The sequence below is a fragment of the Malaclemys terrapin genome, chromosome 3, assembly GCF_027887155.1.
Source record: "Malaclemys terrapin pileata isolate rMalTer1 chromosome 3, rMalTer1.hap1, whole genome shotgun sequence".
Taxonomy (NCBI): domain Eukaryota; kingdom Metazoa; phylum Chordata; order Testudines; family Emydidae; genus Malaclemys; species Malaclemys terrapin.
The window spans coordinates 89,833,722-89,850,893 of NC_071507.1; the positions used below are offsets into that span (position 1 = coordinate 89,833,722).

The 17,172-nt window shown below is 41.0% G+C and overlaps 1 protein-coding gene across 1 annotated transcript; it reads right to left on the minus strand.

Annotated features, from left to right (window-relative positions):
• Positions 1-9,423: 9,423 nt before the first annotated feature.
• On the minus strand, positions 9,424-16,902 carry MAS1 (MAS1 proto-oncogene, G protein-coupled receptor). The gene is given in 5 exon segments (XM_054022868.1): positions 9,424-9,840; positions 9,843-9,934; positions 9,937-10,007; positions 14,606-14,687; positions 16,767-16,902. Coding segments are annotated over 5 exon segments (798 nt in total).
• Between the last annotated feature and the right edge of the window lie 270 nt (positions 16,903-17,172).

Consider the following 17,172-nt stretch of genomic DNA (forward strand, 5'->3'; position numbering starts at 1 on the left):
CTGGCAGACACAGAAGTCCATGAAGAGCAGCTTGCAAGATCTGGCCCTTCCTAGAAAAACAAAAAAATTGTGCCTGTATGTGCAGTGCAGTCATGCGCATCATCAACCTACCAGCAAATCAAGGTTAAAATATAGCAAGGTAGTTATAAAATAGTATTTAAAGTATAGTATAAATAAGTATTTAAATATACATTGAAATTGCTGATACCTTTAAAATCAAATTAAAAGGTATAACTGACTTCAGCTGGCTGGAATCCTATGGATATAGGTGCTGAGCCTGCAAACAAATACACATATGCTTAATTTTAAGCACATGGATCATTCAATACTCCCATTGAAATCTATCTATCTTAAATCATTTTGGGGCACCCTATTAAATGGAATAATTCATTATAAATACATTTGTATAAATAATAATTAAAGCATTTACCTCTCATGAAATTGGCACTTCAGCTGTCTCTCAGTAAGTCAGAAACTACAGAAATGGTAACACATTAAAAATATTCCATCAACTTAATCTAATAGTCGCCTTTTCCTCTTCAGCAGCTGAGACATGGCATGCATGGGTTACGTTTGATTTTAATCTGTCTCTAGCATCTTAGGCTCAGGTTGAAAACCTGGGGCTGATTCCTAGGAGACAGGATATCATAGATTATGGATGACAAGTCCTTTGGGGTCCTTCCTCAGGTCTGGTCTGGTCTCAGATGTTATGGCCAATATCAAGCTCATCATGCTTCATAGGTCCTTGTGTGAAGGCGCTCTCAGGTATAGTTTGCTTTTTAAGTGTTTTCTTCCAAAATGATCTCAGTTCCCCATGACAGTTACATCTGGTCTGTGGCTTTTAAAAAATCAGGAAGCAAAACCCCTCTCTGTCTCAAGGGGCATTTTTACTGTAAATCCTCCATGGCTCACGAAAGTTTCTTCTCAGGTGAGGTTAGGACACTTAGTCACTAATTTTCTCAACAGTTTACAATAGTAAAATAATTATTTCCAGCCTTTCTAAGGCACAGAACTCTTCATAGGATTCCTCTCTGGCCAGTCCTAGTCTCTAAAAATCACATATGCCATTGTTCACTGTCACCGTCCACAGAATCTCACCCTCTCTACCTACCAATTGTCACTGTTACAGTATCTCTCACTTTCTTTTGCTCACTCACTCTCTCCTTTCTCACTCTCCCCTCTCTAGTCTCTTTCTCCCTTTAGTCTTATCTTACTTTTACTTTTCCCTTGACTTTGCTTCTCCTTCTTTACTTTTCTATTGCTCCTGGTAATGGTATTTTTCAAAGGCTAAACCTCTGATAAGGGTACCTCCCCAGTCATGCCCACTTAGTCTACTTTATTCTAGTTTAAAACAAGATTAGTACAAGAATGCAAACAGGGTCTGATAACCTTGTTTCACAGGCCTTGGTTTAGGCTTCTCAATGCCTTTACAAGGATAGCATGGCGTTTCCAAATCCAGCTGGGATTGCTCAATGAAACTCTAATGTAAAATCAACTTTTTCTAAATTTGCTGAATTTAACCCCATGCCCTGATGCAGGACAAATTCTTACATACTGCACTTTGTGTACATTGCTGACAAGGGTGCTGTTTTGCACTCTGTGCCAGGAGATAGCACTAGGTATTATTGATGTCCTGAGGTCCATTCTCTAAGCCTTTAGGTCATCGTAGAAATGATTCTTCTTGATGCCCACCAAAGCCAAAAGAGGCTCCAAGTTCTTTGTGGCAGCTGTTGCAGGAATCTCTCCTCTTTCCTCTGCATGAGTTGTCAGAAATTAGCTCTCCAGGTATCTCTTCAAGACTACCTGCCACAATGTACCCAGCTTTTCAACGTAGTGAGTTGGGTATAACTGGGCCACAAAATAAGAAAAGTGTGGAGACCAAAAGGAATCTCTATATAATAAGATTATTATTGTCACTTGTCTGTGGGTCATTCTGAAGCCTAAAATGTCTGTTGAGTCAGTGTGAAGCCATGGAAACAGCTACAAGCATGTCTGGGAGCTCTTTTTGTTCAGAATATCAACAGGATCAATCATCACTGGGACTCATGATCTGTTACTGTCCAGTTTTTAAGAGCTCAGACATTTTTACTCTATGCATTACACCCATGTGATCTATTTATGCCATGCCAAGACTCCTAGACCATTGTGATAGTGGAAGTAACCCAACTTTGCATTCCTTTGGTTGTATGAGGGAGACTACATGGATTACCTGGCCAACTGCCATATCTGTAAGACAGCACGGGCTCTCAGCTATGAGTACAGCATTACTGAGTGAAATCTTGGACCCCTGGAAGTCAATGGAAGTTTTTTTGGGAGGGTTTCACCTTTCACCCCATTCTATGTGTTATTCCTTTTAGCCACTGAATCCCATAGAATGCATGATGCTAGGGTTTGAGGGAAGAGGTTCACTTTTCTAATTTTTCATTTGTTTTAACTACCATGTAACTTTTCAAAACGCTCTGGGCTTTGGAAAAAATGAAACAGAAAGAAGAAGACAACTTTTCCAAACATGATGATGTTGTGAAAAGTTACCACATGGCAGAGTTAAAGTATACTTTTTCCATTTGCCACTCAGTAACTGTTCTAAAGTTGGAGACGTTCTGAAGGATGCGAAAGGAAATTTTTTTTTTAAATGAATGACAAGACAAAAACCTGACCATCATTCATTTTATTGCACTCAGAGCAAAAGGAGGGAGAAAGGGGTGAAAGAGGGACAATTGAAAACATAAAATTAAAAAATTTGAGGGGGGAATATTTAACAAAAATGTTTAAAAAATATTTTTTTTTCCATTTTGAACCTTGCAAAACAGAAACAACTTCAAAATTTCTTCCTTTTTTGCAACTGTTTTTCCACTTTTCATTCAGCTCTAATTATCTCCAACATTCTCCATCTTCTGAATTTGTGACAACTGCTTATACTGCAGTGCCTGGCTGCACAAGTATCCTGGGAATTAATGCCATGTTAGCCCCTACACTGTCTCCCTCCTAAGGCAGATCAGAATTACTCATCCCATCTGAGAGATTGATATCCCTTTCTGAATCCTCTCCTCAATTTGACTGGCTAGATAAGACATATCCTCAGGACTCCTTCCCCAAAGCAACCAGCACCAGCTACAGTAAAGAGTCAACGCTATAGATCAAAGCCTTCTAGCTTCCTGTATACCCCCCTGGACACAGACAAACCTCACTGGACCCAGCAAGACCAATCCAGATTAATTTGTTGTTACCAGTTACTCAGAAAATTGTTTTCCTGGTGACCAAGTAAAAATAAAAGAAAGCAAAATAACACAATATAACAGTAACAATCAAACAAAAAACAAATCCCGAACCAATTAGGTGCATCTGTGGTCTGTAACGTATTCTGTGACTCATCATTTAAGACTGCCTAGCTTTTCTCAAAGATCAAGGGCTCCTTTGTGGAGTACCCTACCAAGGTTTCTCAAACTTAATTGCACCGCGACCCTATCTGACAACAAAAATTGCTATATGACCCTGGGAGTGGGGGCAAAGCCGAAGCCCAAGTCCTTCAGCCCCAGGCGGGGTGACTGTACCTGAACCCCACCTGCCACCCAGGGCTGAAGCCCAAGGACTCAGGCTTTGGCTCTGGGCGGTGGGGCTCAGGCTTCAGCTCTGGGCCCCTGCAAGTCTAACACCAGCCCTGGCAACCCCAGGGGTCCTACTTTGAGATCGTGACTCACAGTTTGAGAACCACTGCTATAAGCAAAGCTATATTGACGTAGCACAAATCTGATATCGTGGTATTGCCACAAGGTGACAGTATTACCTCAAATCTATGAAGACAGTATGTTTTATTTTTCAGATTCTCCCCTGCATACTGTATACCAGAAATAAAAGGAGAGTATTTTGCCTGCAATTGGTATTCCATTGTTTATTAGTCTCTGGGGGATGGAAATTGTCTAGGTCCACATTTTTTGTACAGTTTTACTCATGAGCATTTGTCTTCAATTGCACCACCCTGTGTGCCTTGAAAATACATTCTTGTCTAATCATATCTCTCATGTTTATGGGTGCCCATCACTATAATATCTGTTATTTACACAGTGCTTCAATAAGTCCATGTAACACAAATCCCCCTAGCATCCTTAGCAGAGCTAACAATGTAGCTTATTGTATAAAAATAAACAAATTGCTAATGGACTGAAACTATCTTCATTGCCAGTATTCATTTTCTTCTTTATTGTTATTTCCTCTGGGGAAAGATTTTTTGTAGCTCTGACACAATTTTTAAAATGCTGGCAATTTTCTCTGTACCATGTTATCTGAATACTTTCTGTTATACTTTAACAGTTTCAGATTAGCTGGTGGTGTGCTAAGGTATTTCTAAAGAGAACTGCTATAAGATTTTAAATTAAACAAATCTTTAAGATGAAAAAGTTATATCCTTTGATAACTCCAAACTGCTGGCCACAAACAGGATCTCTTGGTATTGATTAAAAATACATATCTCATGAATGACTCTTTCTTGCGAAATATATTTGCTAATTGTCAGCAGTGGTCAGCAGTGAAGTTATTAATATTCCCTCAGTATTCATTAATACATTAATAATAATAAGTTTGTTTACTATTAGAGGGCATTTTAACTTTTTCTTTCCATGACACCCAAACCACCCACCTTTTTTCTCATGTAATTTCCACCTCCCATAATTTTTTGCATTGTTTCAACAAATTTCAGAAATTAAAATGTTGTAATACCCAAATATAATAATTTAATTTTAAAAAACTGTGCCATATATTGACAAAGTATATATTACATTATATTAATATACATTTTATAAGTTCATGTTCTACCAATATGAAAATAATATTTTATACTAGAAATATGTATTAATTGCATATTTCCCAGTATTTTATAAACGTAATTATTGATGTGACTTACCTTTGGAAGTTTGTTCTCACAATCAGATGTCTGGAAAAATAATTATTTTAAAGATATCTTAGATATGATAGAAAATGTTATACTCCTCAGAAGATAGCTTTATAACCTCCTTGAGAGTCATAGGCACCTGTGTGAGAATACTTAGCCTTTCGTATGGTCACTTTATAGGAATCAATCAATCCTTTGATCTGGTCTTAATAAGGAAAAAAAAGCTCATTTTCTGTTATTGGAGTGATTTTTACCAGTCTCTGTAAATTTAAGGCCGGAAAGGACCACTATGATATGCTCTAGTTCAAAAGGAATTATTTTGAGGGAGTTCTAGGGCATGTGTTATATAGCAGATCAGATTTGATTATCAGACTGGTCCCTTCTGGCTGTGGAATCTATGCATCACCTAGTCTGACTTTCTGCATAACACAGGCCATAGACTCTCACCCGGGGATACCTACAGTGAAGGGAATTATTCTTAGACCCAAGGGTAGACATCTGTACTATAATAAAAACAATTTCCTTTATTTTAATGTTCATTTAAAACCTTGGATCTTGCACAGCTGGGGCCTGATCCAACTCTCACTGAACTCAACAGAAAGATGCCCACTGACTTCAATAGGCTTTGGCTCAGGCCCTTGCTGTCTAGATCTGTCTCACCCTGGTATATATTTGATTAGCTTTTGAATGTTTATATTCTGAATACACATCCCTTCCAACATTTTTTCTCATCATAAACTAGTCTGGGAACTTTAGTCTCAAACACAACTGATTTCTTGCAAGTTGCCTCTGCTATCTCCATGTTGGAAATATTCTCCCTTTCTCTCTGGGATCTATCCTTCCTCCATCCATGAAGGCTACTGAGTACCTCATGGGAATCTCTGAACCTCTTCTTTCTGCTGCTCCCCACAGAGAAGTAAATAAGTGGGTTGGCAGTACTGTGGTGGTGGAGAACAATATAACCAGATCATTCAATAACACTGATTGATGCAGATATCATATGAGATACACGTGACTCAACGGCAGAGCAAAAACACGGAATATGATGACTAAGCTTATGACTACACTCCAAGACTTTCGATAGGACTTAAAAACAAGAAGCAGGTTGGACCAAACTAAGAGGAGTGTGAACCCTAGGAAAATGAGGCTGTATATAGAAATTATCATTGCCAAGCACTTTCTCTTGGAGACATAATGGCTATTCCTTGCATACATATCGATAAGGATAAAATAATCTGCTGCATTTATCAGGCATGAAAGAACCCACAGAAAGACACAAACACTAACTTTGGATGGTAGCATCAGTACCAGACCAGGTTAAGAACAGAGAGACACTTCTCAACAATAATGGCTGCTAGAAGATATAATGTTGTATCCAAAAAAGAGATATCATATATACTGTTCTCAGAGCAACAACTGATGCAACAGACTGTTCATAAGCAAGGACTCAACAAGCAAGAGAAAAAACATAGCAATAAGTACAATTATGTCAGCAATACACAGGTAAGTGATGTAGACAATTAAGGGGTTCACCCTCATCTGAGAACAGAAAAAACAGAGGACTATTCTCAACAAAGGCTAGGGAGGAGAGGACCACAGTTATCCAAAATATACATAACTCTCAATCACTTTTCGTAGAAATATTTTCTTCATTTGAGTTGTAGTCCATAAGGTCTTGAATGAATAGAGATGTCATGTTACAGTGCACAGGATCTTCAATAAGGAGCAATGTCTTGTTCAACTCATCCATCTGGAAACCTCTAACTGAGAAAAAGAGACCTTTGGTGTATAAATATATAAAAAGATACACCATAAACCTATTGAGCTGTGGGTGTCAATTTTCATTGTCTAAACATGGGGTCACTTAGACCCCGACACTTGTATAGTGTGTAGCTTTTTAAAAAATGTGTTTGATCATGGGGTCAGTTAGACCCCAATACAAGTAGTGTGTAGTGTGCTTCTGAATCTAGGAAAGTTCTAAGTTTTTCATAGTATTATAGTTCACTGGTTACAATTAAGTCAGTTTTAAATGCATCCATCTGTTTTTTTTCCAATTTTGACATACTAGGGGTTTCCCATATACTCCAATACAGAAGTAGTTGGGTGATTTTTGATCGAACACAAAGGTTAAAGAGCCATCCTTGAAGGCTCAAGCTATGTTACTTTTTTATCATGTTTCCTCTATGTGGAAAGATGCTATTTTCCTAATACACCATTTCTTGTAGGGATGTTGTGTCATGGATAACTAGGACACATGGTACATTTGCTTCATTGATTTTCCTATTACCACACACAGTGTCTGTGCATACACATCTATTTGTATGTATTCACATACAAATATACCTACAATTAAAATGTAATGTAGATATGCATTTTATTTATTGCCATTACATTTCATTACAAAATGTTTTGAAAACCTGAAGCAGATACTGTAAAAGAACAAGGAATAAGGTTACATTTGAATTGTTGCAGACCTGTCAGTTAAAATAGATGACAATCCATTTCTATAACAGATATTATATTTCTCCAAATGTGCTATACACGCGGGTCTCTAAAGTAGGTAGGGAAAAGAAAAATAAGTATTCATAACAATATGTATGAGGAGGGACAATTAACCCATTAAATACACATTTTATTTTATCAAGTTTACAAGAAGAATTAATGCCAAAAACCAGTAATAGGCAATAAAAGAGTCATAGCAATCACATACTGCAAATTTGCATGGAAAAAAGCAAAGAAAAAGGTTCAGATTCTGATCTCAAACATACACCAGTGTAAATTTAGAGTCAATGGAGTTACACCAGATTTATATTAGCATAACCACAATAAGAAACTGGCAGAAAGGAAGAACTATCTGAATATGTTTTGTAATAGACTCAGGCCCGTTGGGTACAGCAGAGTAGTCCTGTTGGTATTTAGGAAATGGGCGGGTACAGCAGAGCCTGCCCACTGCTAAAGGACCACCCCCAGCCTAAGGGGAGGATCCACAGGTCCGTGATACCAAATAATTGCTGAGGACAACTAATGAGATAACAGGAACGGGAGTGAGGTCACAGGGCTAAACGAAGGGAACCTGATGGTGACACCGAGCACAGAACTCTGGACAGTGCCCACTGCTCCTCGAAGGCATCAAGGGAGCCAGCGGACGCCGCCTAGAGGAACTCTGCCCAGATGCGTGAACGGACGGAAGAGCGGAAATAGGCCCCATAGTCGCTGGAAACCCCATTGACCAACCTCTTCTCCTGGTTTTGTAGATGGCCATTTTGGCCAGGGCTAGGAGGAGGTTGACAAGGAGGTCCCGCGACTTTGTGGGGCCACGGATGGGGTAAAGCAGAGTAGTAGAAGGCAGATATACTGGCCACTGGATAATCATTTTTCTGTTCCCTGATTGAGCAGAGCGGGGGCTGATCCAGGTTAGGCTAATGAGAACACCTGACTCCAATTAACCTGCAAAGAGTCAGGTGAGGCTGTTAAGCTAATGTGAACACCTGACTCTAATTAAGGCCCCTCTGAGACTATAAAAGGGCTCACTCCAGTCAGGCCAGGGAAAGAAAAAGGGAGCCAGAGGAGAGGAAGTGCGGCTAAAGGGCTGGGTAATGAAGACACCCTCAAGCCACTGGAAAGGAAGCCCCAAGGTAATGGTGAAGAAGGCATTAAGAGAGAAGTGGGATTACTGTGGGGAAGTAGGCCAGAGAACTGTAGCAGCTCTGGCGGTGAAAGGTTGGCAGTCAACAGTTGCTGCCACTAGGGTCCCTGGGCCGGACCCGGAGTAGAGGGCAGGCCCGGGTTCCCCGCAACCTGCCACTGCAGAAACACCTCCTGGGAGGGGAAGGCAGGCCCCTGTCAGGACAGGAGGCTAAACTGTTCTAAAACAAGCCCTAGGGACAACAGAGACTGTGGGAATTCTCTCACCAACCTCCTTGCTGGCTTATGATGAAAAGGGCTCAGTAGACTGTATCCCTGGCCCTAGAGAGAGAAGGGCTACGTGGAGGGTCGCAGTGAGCCTCTGAGGCTAGCATAAACCGCCTGGAAGCGCGGGACCCACAGGGACAATGTCGGAGCTCTGCCACAGTTTAAATATTGAAATTAGTGATCTACAAAATACAAATTAGAATTCTGGGACAGTAACATTTCTAAACACTTTATCAGCTCAGCTTTTTCTCATTCATTCAAATGAACTCTAAAGATATGACAAACATCATCAAAGTAAAATAAATCCCACAGTTCGCCCTTTAGAAAGTCTACATAATGGTGCTGGAAATAAGGCAGGAATATTCAATTCAGTCTTACAAAATTCTGAATTTTAAAAACATCAAGAGTTTTGCTTGCAGTTGAAGCTAAGTAATATTAGGAAAAATATGTATGTTTCTCCCCTGAAATATAATAACCTCTTTCTGCCACATAAAAGAGAGAAAACCTTTCCCTCTATTTAAGAAGTGTTTACATTACTTTCCCTCTCACACTACTTCACTTTACACTTGTACATGACTGAACTTTAGAGCTAGCTCTGAAGCAGCTGTTTGAGGAACGTTGCCTCCTTAACATTCTGGCTCTGACCAATCTTGGAATACTCTGGAAAGAATTACTTTGAAGGGTTTATTGGTTATCTTCTTCTTGCGGCTCCCCCCAAAGTAATAAATGAGGGGGTTGGCACTGCTGTTGATTGCAGATATTAACGTTATAAGGTCATCCAGTACTGTTGAAAGTACTGAACTATACTGATGCTGCAGGAGGCACAAAATCCTCATGGGCAAGGCAAAGATGAGGAAGATGATGACTGTAGCCACTATGATTATGTAGAGCTTTGAAGAATGAGATCACTGGGTTTTTTTATAGATCTTCATGACCAGGATCAAGCTGGATAGAATCATGAGTGGAGTAAACAACATGAAACTCAGGATGGAAATGATGATGATCATTGCCTGGCATAAAGATATGCCTGGCATATTTCCCTGTAATTTTCTAATGGTGTATCTGTTAAGGTATCTCTGCACACAAGATATTCTGCTGCAGTGACCAGACAGGAAAAAGCCCACAGAATGGCACAGTAGCTGATTGGTGCTTTGGGCAATGACATCAGTACCAGATTGTATAATGTACAGATAAACACCTCTCAACACCTCTCAATTCTCAACATGGCTGCTCCATGCAAACCTCCTCCCAGTACAGACATGTCTCCATCTGTTTCTCACACAGGCCCAGTTCAGGCAATGCTGCCAAACCTAAGGTCTCCTGGGAATTCTGGATCATGGAGACCTCACTCTGCATAGGAGAGATTGTAATAAAAGTGAGATATTTCCTACTCTAGTGCCATATGGCGTGGAGTACAAGCTATTTCTCAATACCAATCCTTATTGAACATGCTTCCTATTGCTCACCCTGTTCCTGACCCAATTCGTGGACAGTTCACAGCTCCTGTCACAAGCTGGCATGGCAGAGAAGTCTGAGGGAAGTCTGGGGGAGGGACAATGTTGCACACTGGATTTTGGTTCTTGTAACCAGGAGCCCAATCAAATGGCTTTAGACGGGGGCCCAGATTTGCTAGAGCTGCCCCCTGCCCTTCCATTCTTTCTTATGGCATTTCTCACTGGTGACTAGTGCCCAAAATAAGTTGTGGAACTGCAGGTTGTAATCTGCCCCTGCCCACTCCCATGCGCGCATCCTCCTCCCCTGCAGGATCATCATATTTCAAAGTGAAAAACTGGGAGAAGAGGTTGCCCTAAAGCACTTTTGGTAGGGTATAAGGGATGCTGGTGAGGAGCTGGGAAGATACAAGGGTAACCTTGCCTTTTCCCCAGCCCCTTTCTCTTTGATAAAGAAAAACTGGAGCACTTTACACTTTACACTTCCACTTTAAATGGAAGAGAGGGGAAAATAATATTAATTCCTCTGTGACCCATTCTCCGTTCTCTCTCATTCTCAACATCTGTCCCTACAGTCCCCCTGGTCTGCCCACACGCCACTACCAATTCACCCATACCCTCCTTCCACAACTGACTCCATTCCTGCAGTCAACCCTGCCAGTGCGGCCCATCTGTATCCTGGCTCAAACCACCTAGAATCCCTGCAGCTCCCTCGATCCAATTGGCACCCGCTCAGAAATTCACACATATTAGGGTTGCCAGGCATCTTGGTTTCTAACGGAATGCTCGGTCAAAAAGCGACTCTAGCAGTTCCAGTCAGCACCGCTGACCGAGCCGCTAAAAGTCCAGCTCCCTGCCTGCCCTGGATCTGCACAGCTCTTGGAAGCAGCCTAGGTAGGGGGCGGCCAGGGAGGCTCCGCACACTGTCCCTGCCCCAAGTGCTGGCTCTGCAGTTCCCATTGGCCAGGAACCGCGGCCAATGGGAGCTGTGGGGGCAGCGTCTGCGGGCGTGGGCAGCACACAGAGCCCCCTGGCCGCCCCTCCGCCTAGGAGCCAGACATGCCAGCTGCTTTTGAGAGCTGCCTGAGGTAAGCGCTACCCAGCCGGAGCCCGCACGCCACACCCCCTCCTACACCTCAACCCCCAGCCCCGGCCCTGTGCCCCCTCCCACACACAAACTCCCTCTCAGAGTCCACACCCTGCACCCTCTCCTGCACCCCAACCCTGATACCCACCATCACCATCAGGCTCCTCTTCCCCAGCACAAAAACCCTCCTCTAGCTGCTGCTGGACCTGGAGGAGCAGGTACAGAAGCAGCAGGCAAGGACTGTGCCAGAAGCAAACATGTTCAGGGAACCCTATTCTGCCTCTTTTGAAGTAAGACTGATCACTGGCTCTGCATAAACGGGTGCTCCATATTCTGTGCCTCTAGGGCTGAAGATTGCAGAGATCGCTGTCCTCTGCCTCTTTGGGGCAAACCTGACTTAAGACCAGTGATTTCCCTACACACACACCCCTGAATTTCCCCAACTGCCCCCCCACCCAGTTTTGTGAACTAGTTACATGCCAATATAGTGATTGTTTGGAAATTTGAATTGAAATTGAAACATTAATACACGCTTCAAAAGCATATACAATGTATGATAAAATACGTGTATCTGAAAAAGTATAATAGATTTGAAAAGTATGAACATAGACTAGCTTCCTTATACAGCTGCTGTGTTTTATAACAATATCAGTGCATTCATTTTGGTGATGTTGGCCAACCTAATAATTTCAAATGATGATTTGTAAGCAAAGTCTAAATGAGCTCTCCCTGATAGCTAGTGATGAGCTGGGGCTGGAGGGAAAGGCTTCAGGACCAGATCGTGTTTACATTCACACCTAATCTACCTAGGTATCCAGGAAACAGAGCTGTGTTGCCCAAGTGATAGATTTTGGTTAGGGTTGGGTTACAAATCACTTGGATGGTGCGGGGGGGGAGAGGGAGAGAGAGAGGAATGAAATGTTGTTGTTCTTATTGTATGAGTAAAGGGCAGTAGAACTGTACTTAGCCTGTGGTGATTGAGGGCATCAAGAGAGAGGGTGGGGACCTGTCCCTCTCCACTGTTTAAAGACACAGCTGATTAGGCTCCATAGATGAGTCTTTTGTTCTGTTAAGTGACCACTGCAGCTGAAATCACTGATAATCAGGTCTAAGTGCTTAGTCCTGCTGTGGGGACACTGTTTCTGTGGAAGAAATGGCCCAGACTGCACTAGCAGTGAGGTTACCCCACTGAGAGCTCAGCTGAAATCACTGAGAGCTGGGTGGAACCTCGAGAGACCAACTCGCAGAGGACACAGTGGCAGCAGAAGGTGACTGTGCAGGGCCATTGGCAACAGAGTGGTGGAGTGAATGGTGGCACAACGAACAGCAGTGGCCAGAGTGAACAGTGAGCAGATGGAGGAACAAGCAAAGTGCCTTCTTGCCCCCAACCTGGGAGGTGTACTCACGTGAAAGCACCTCTGAACTCTGAGTCTCCTCCACTGACCAAGGACAACACCGGTGAGTGGGGTGCAGTGGAGGGGAAAGTGAGGGGCACGTTAAATAAACATTTGTTTGTTGGACTATATTTTAGTCACTTTGCTCCAGAATGCTAGATTTGTGACTGGGAATGGAAACTTATATAAATATGTTTCCTGGTAGGCCAAGATTTTTAGAATGCATTATTTACCAAGGTTGTTATCTCACATCATTGCTATCTTGAGAGGTCATTATGTTGGGGAGTTTCTGTACTAAACTTTTTTATTATTATAATAAATTTTTACATAATGGTCATACTGGGTCAGACCAATGGTCCACATAGCCCACTATCCTGTCTTCCGACAGTGGTCAAGGCCAAGTTCTTCAGAGGGAATGAACGGAACAGGTAACCATCAATTGATCCATCCCCTGTTGCCCATTCCCAGCTTCTGGCAAACAGGCGAGGGACACTCAGAGCATGGTGTTGCATCCCTTCCCATCCTGGCTAATAGCCACTGATGGACCTATTCTCCAGAAAGTTATCTAGTTCTTTTTTTAATCCTGTTATAGTTTTGGTCTTCACAGCATCCCCTGGCAGAGTTCCATGGGTTAACTTTATGTTGTGTGAAGAAGTACTTCCTTTTGTTTTTTTTAAAACCTGTTGCCTATTAATCTCATTGGGTGACTGCTAGTTCTTGTGTTATGTGAAGGATTAAATAACAATTCCTTATTCACTTTCTTCACACCAGTCAAGATTTTATAGACGTCTATCGTCTCTTTTCTAAACTGAAAATTCCCAGTCATTTTAATCTCTCCTCCTGTTTCATACCCCTAATCATTTTAGTTGCCCATCTCTGTACCTTTTCCAATTCCAATATATCTTTTTGGGGATGGGGTGACCAGATCTGCATACAGTATTCAAGGTGTGCACGTACCATGGATTTATATAGAGACAATACGATATTTTCTGTCTTATCTATCCCTTTCTTTGGTTTTTTGACTGCCGCTGCACATTGAGTGGATGTTTTCAGAGAACAATGACTCCAAGATCTCTTTCTTGAGTGTTAACAGCTAATTCAGACGCCATCATTTTGTATGTATAGTTGAGATTGTTTTCCAATGTGCATTATTTTGCATTTATCAACATTAAATTTCATCTGCCATTTTGTTGCCCAGTCACCCAGTTTTGTGAGATCCCTTTGTAATTCTTCGCAATCTGCCTGAGCCCTAACTATCTTGAATAGTTTTGTATCATCTGCAAATTTTGCCACCTCACTGTTTACCCATTTTTCCAGATCATTGATGAATATGTTGAACAGTAATGGTCCCAGTACCGACCCCTCAGGGATACCACTATTTATCTCTCTCCATTCTGAAAACTGAAAAAATTATTCCTACCCTTTGTTTCCCCATCTTTTAACCAGTTACTGATCCATGAGAGGACTTTCCCTCTTAACCCATGATGGCTTACTTTTCAAAAGTCCATTTAAATTAAATACATTTTTTTTTAATTATATTTTTTTTAGAAATCTAGACCTGTTATGTGTTTTGGTGTAACTTGCATTATCCTTATGTTACATTTGCATTATCCTAACAAAACATTTACTTTATTCATATCTCTTTTATATATCTCATCGGCCCTGTATATTCGAACCCCCCCCCCCCCCAATTTCCATTCCTGGGGAAACCACTGCTTAAGACTCAAACAAGCCTTCACCCCTCTTCTCTAATTACTTTCTCTGCTGCCTGTGCAGCAGGATCAGGAGTCCCTAGTGGTACCCAGGTGTATTGCATCCTGCAATATATCAACCATAGTACATGGGTCTATGATGAGGTTGACAGCTGTGACATTACTGGTGTGGTTTAATCCCATTGGTGCCTAAAGACGAGTCACCACTGGTATTTTTCTTTGATGTTGTTCCATCATCATCTCTCACTATAAAACATGGGAAAAACACAAAGACAATGAAAAATCCTCAGGGACCTGGTAAAGCTAAATAGCTGGCTGAGACAGTAAATTTTGGGAACAGAGTTCCCAAACTTTGGGATTGAATTTCTCATTAAATTCCTTGAGACACCAAATCTCCTGAGACATTTAATTTTGGGGGATAAGCCAACATTATACTTTGCATTTAGGGCAAATGTCATAAAGCAATCGCTGTGTGACAACATTCAGGTATTCTTAGCTGTACCTGTACATCAGATACAAAATTACTAGAGCTGTCAAGCGATGAAAAAAAATTGTTTAATCATGCAATTAAAAAAATTAATTGTGATTAACTGTGCAATTAATTGCACTGTTAAACAATAATAGAATACCATTCATTTAAATATTTTGGATGTTTTCCACATTTTCAAATATATTGATTTCAATTATAACACAAAGTGTACGGTGCTCACTTTATATTTATTTTTATTACAAATATTTGAACTGTAAAAAACAAAACATAGTATTTTTCAATTCACCTCATACAAGTACTGTAGTGCAATCTCTTTATTATGAAAGTTGAACTTACAAATGTAGAATTATGTGCCAAAAAAAAAAAAAGCATTCAAAAATAAAGCAATGTAAAACTTTAGAGCCTACAAGTCCACTCAGTCCTACTTCTCGTTCAGCCAGTTGCTCAGACAAACAAGTTTGTTTACATTTGCAGGAAATAATGCTGCACGCTTCTTGTTCATAACGCCACCTGAAAGTAAGAACAGATGTTCGCATGGCACTGTTGTAGCCGGCATCGCAAGATATTTACATGCCAGATGTGCTAAAGATTAATATGTCCCTTTCATGCTTCAACCACCATTCCAGAGGACATGCATCCATGATGGGTTCTGCTCGATAACAATTCAAAGCAGTGTGGACCGATGCATGTTCATTTTCATCATCTGAGTCAAATGCCACCAGCAGGAGGTTGATTTTCTTTTTTAGTGGTTCGGGTTCTGTAGTTTCCACATCAGAGTGTTGCTCTTTTTAGACTTCTGAAAGCAGGCTCCACACCTCATCCCTCTCAAGATTTTGGATGGTACTTCAGATTCTTAAACCTTGGGTCTAGTGCTGTAGCTATCTTGAGAAATCTCACATTGGTACCTTCTTTGCGTTTTGTCAAATCTGCAGCGAAAGCATTTTTAAAACGAACAACTTGTGCTGAGTCATCATCCGAGTCTACTACCACATGAAATATATGGCAGAATATGGGTAAAATAGAGCTGGAGACATACAATTCTCCCCCAAGGAGTTCAGTCACAATTTTAAGTAACGCATTATTTTTTTAACAAACATCATCAGCATGGAAACACGTCCTCTGGAATGGTGGCCGAAGCATGAAGGGGCATACGAATGTTTAGCATATCTGGCAAGTAGATACCTTGCAATGCCGGCTACTAAAGTCCCATGTGAATGCCTTTTCTCACTTTCTGATGACATTGTAAATAAGAAATGGGCAGCATTATCTCCCGTAAATATAAACAAACTTGCTTCTCTTAGCGATTGGCTGAACGAGAAGTAGGACTATGTGGACTTGTAGGCTCTAAAGTTTTGCATTGTTTTGTTTTTGAGTGCAGTTATGTAACAAATGTAGATTTTGTTTTTGTAAGTTGCACTTTCACGATAAAGAGATTGCACTATAGTACTTGTATGAGGTGAATTGAAAAATACTGTCTTATTTTTACAGTGCAAATATTTGTAATAAAAATAAAAATATAAACTTTGTATTTGAAATCAATATATTTGAAAATATAGAAAAACATCCAAAAATATTTAATAAATTTCAATTGATATTCTGTTTAACAGTGTGATTAAAACTGCGATTAATCACCATTAATTTTGTTAATCATGATTTTTTTTTGTTGTTACTCGCGTGACTTAACTGCGATTAATTGACAGCCCTAATAATTACCAAAGGAATGTTGCAGGAGGAACAAGAGAAATATTAATGCCTCCTATCACTGAAACACTCAGAGATTATTCAGATTATTGGACACTGGCGAGTATCTCCATGGTGGAGGGAGCTGCACCTACACCCTTCTGGCTTTGGCTCGTTCTCATCTGCTCCATTTTGGATGCTGTTGTAAGTGGAATTGCCCTCTGGTTCTTCTGCCTTCACACTCAACCAGACCCCCTCAGCATTAGCATGCTGAACCTGGCTGTTGCACATCTCCTGTGTTCTGTTGGTGATGCACTCCTGACTCTTCTGTCAAACATGCCTTCTAATGAATTGTTTTTCCCTCATTGACTGGCAGTCATAGTAAGTGTGACCTACAGCTTGGGGAAACAATGCCAGCCTCTTTTTCATGCCAGCTATTAAGGGGGAGAGGGCCATGTCACTACTTGTCCAAGCAGTTTAGGCATCTCCACCCAAAACAGTCCATCTTTTGTGTTTTGATGTGGGTCCTGTCCTCTTCGCTGACAGGAACGGAACATGCAT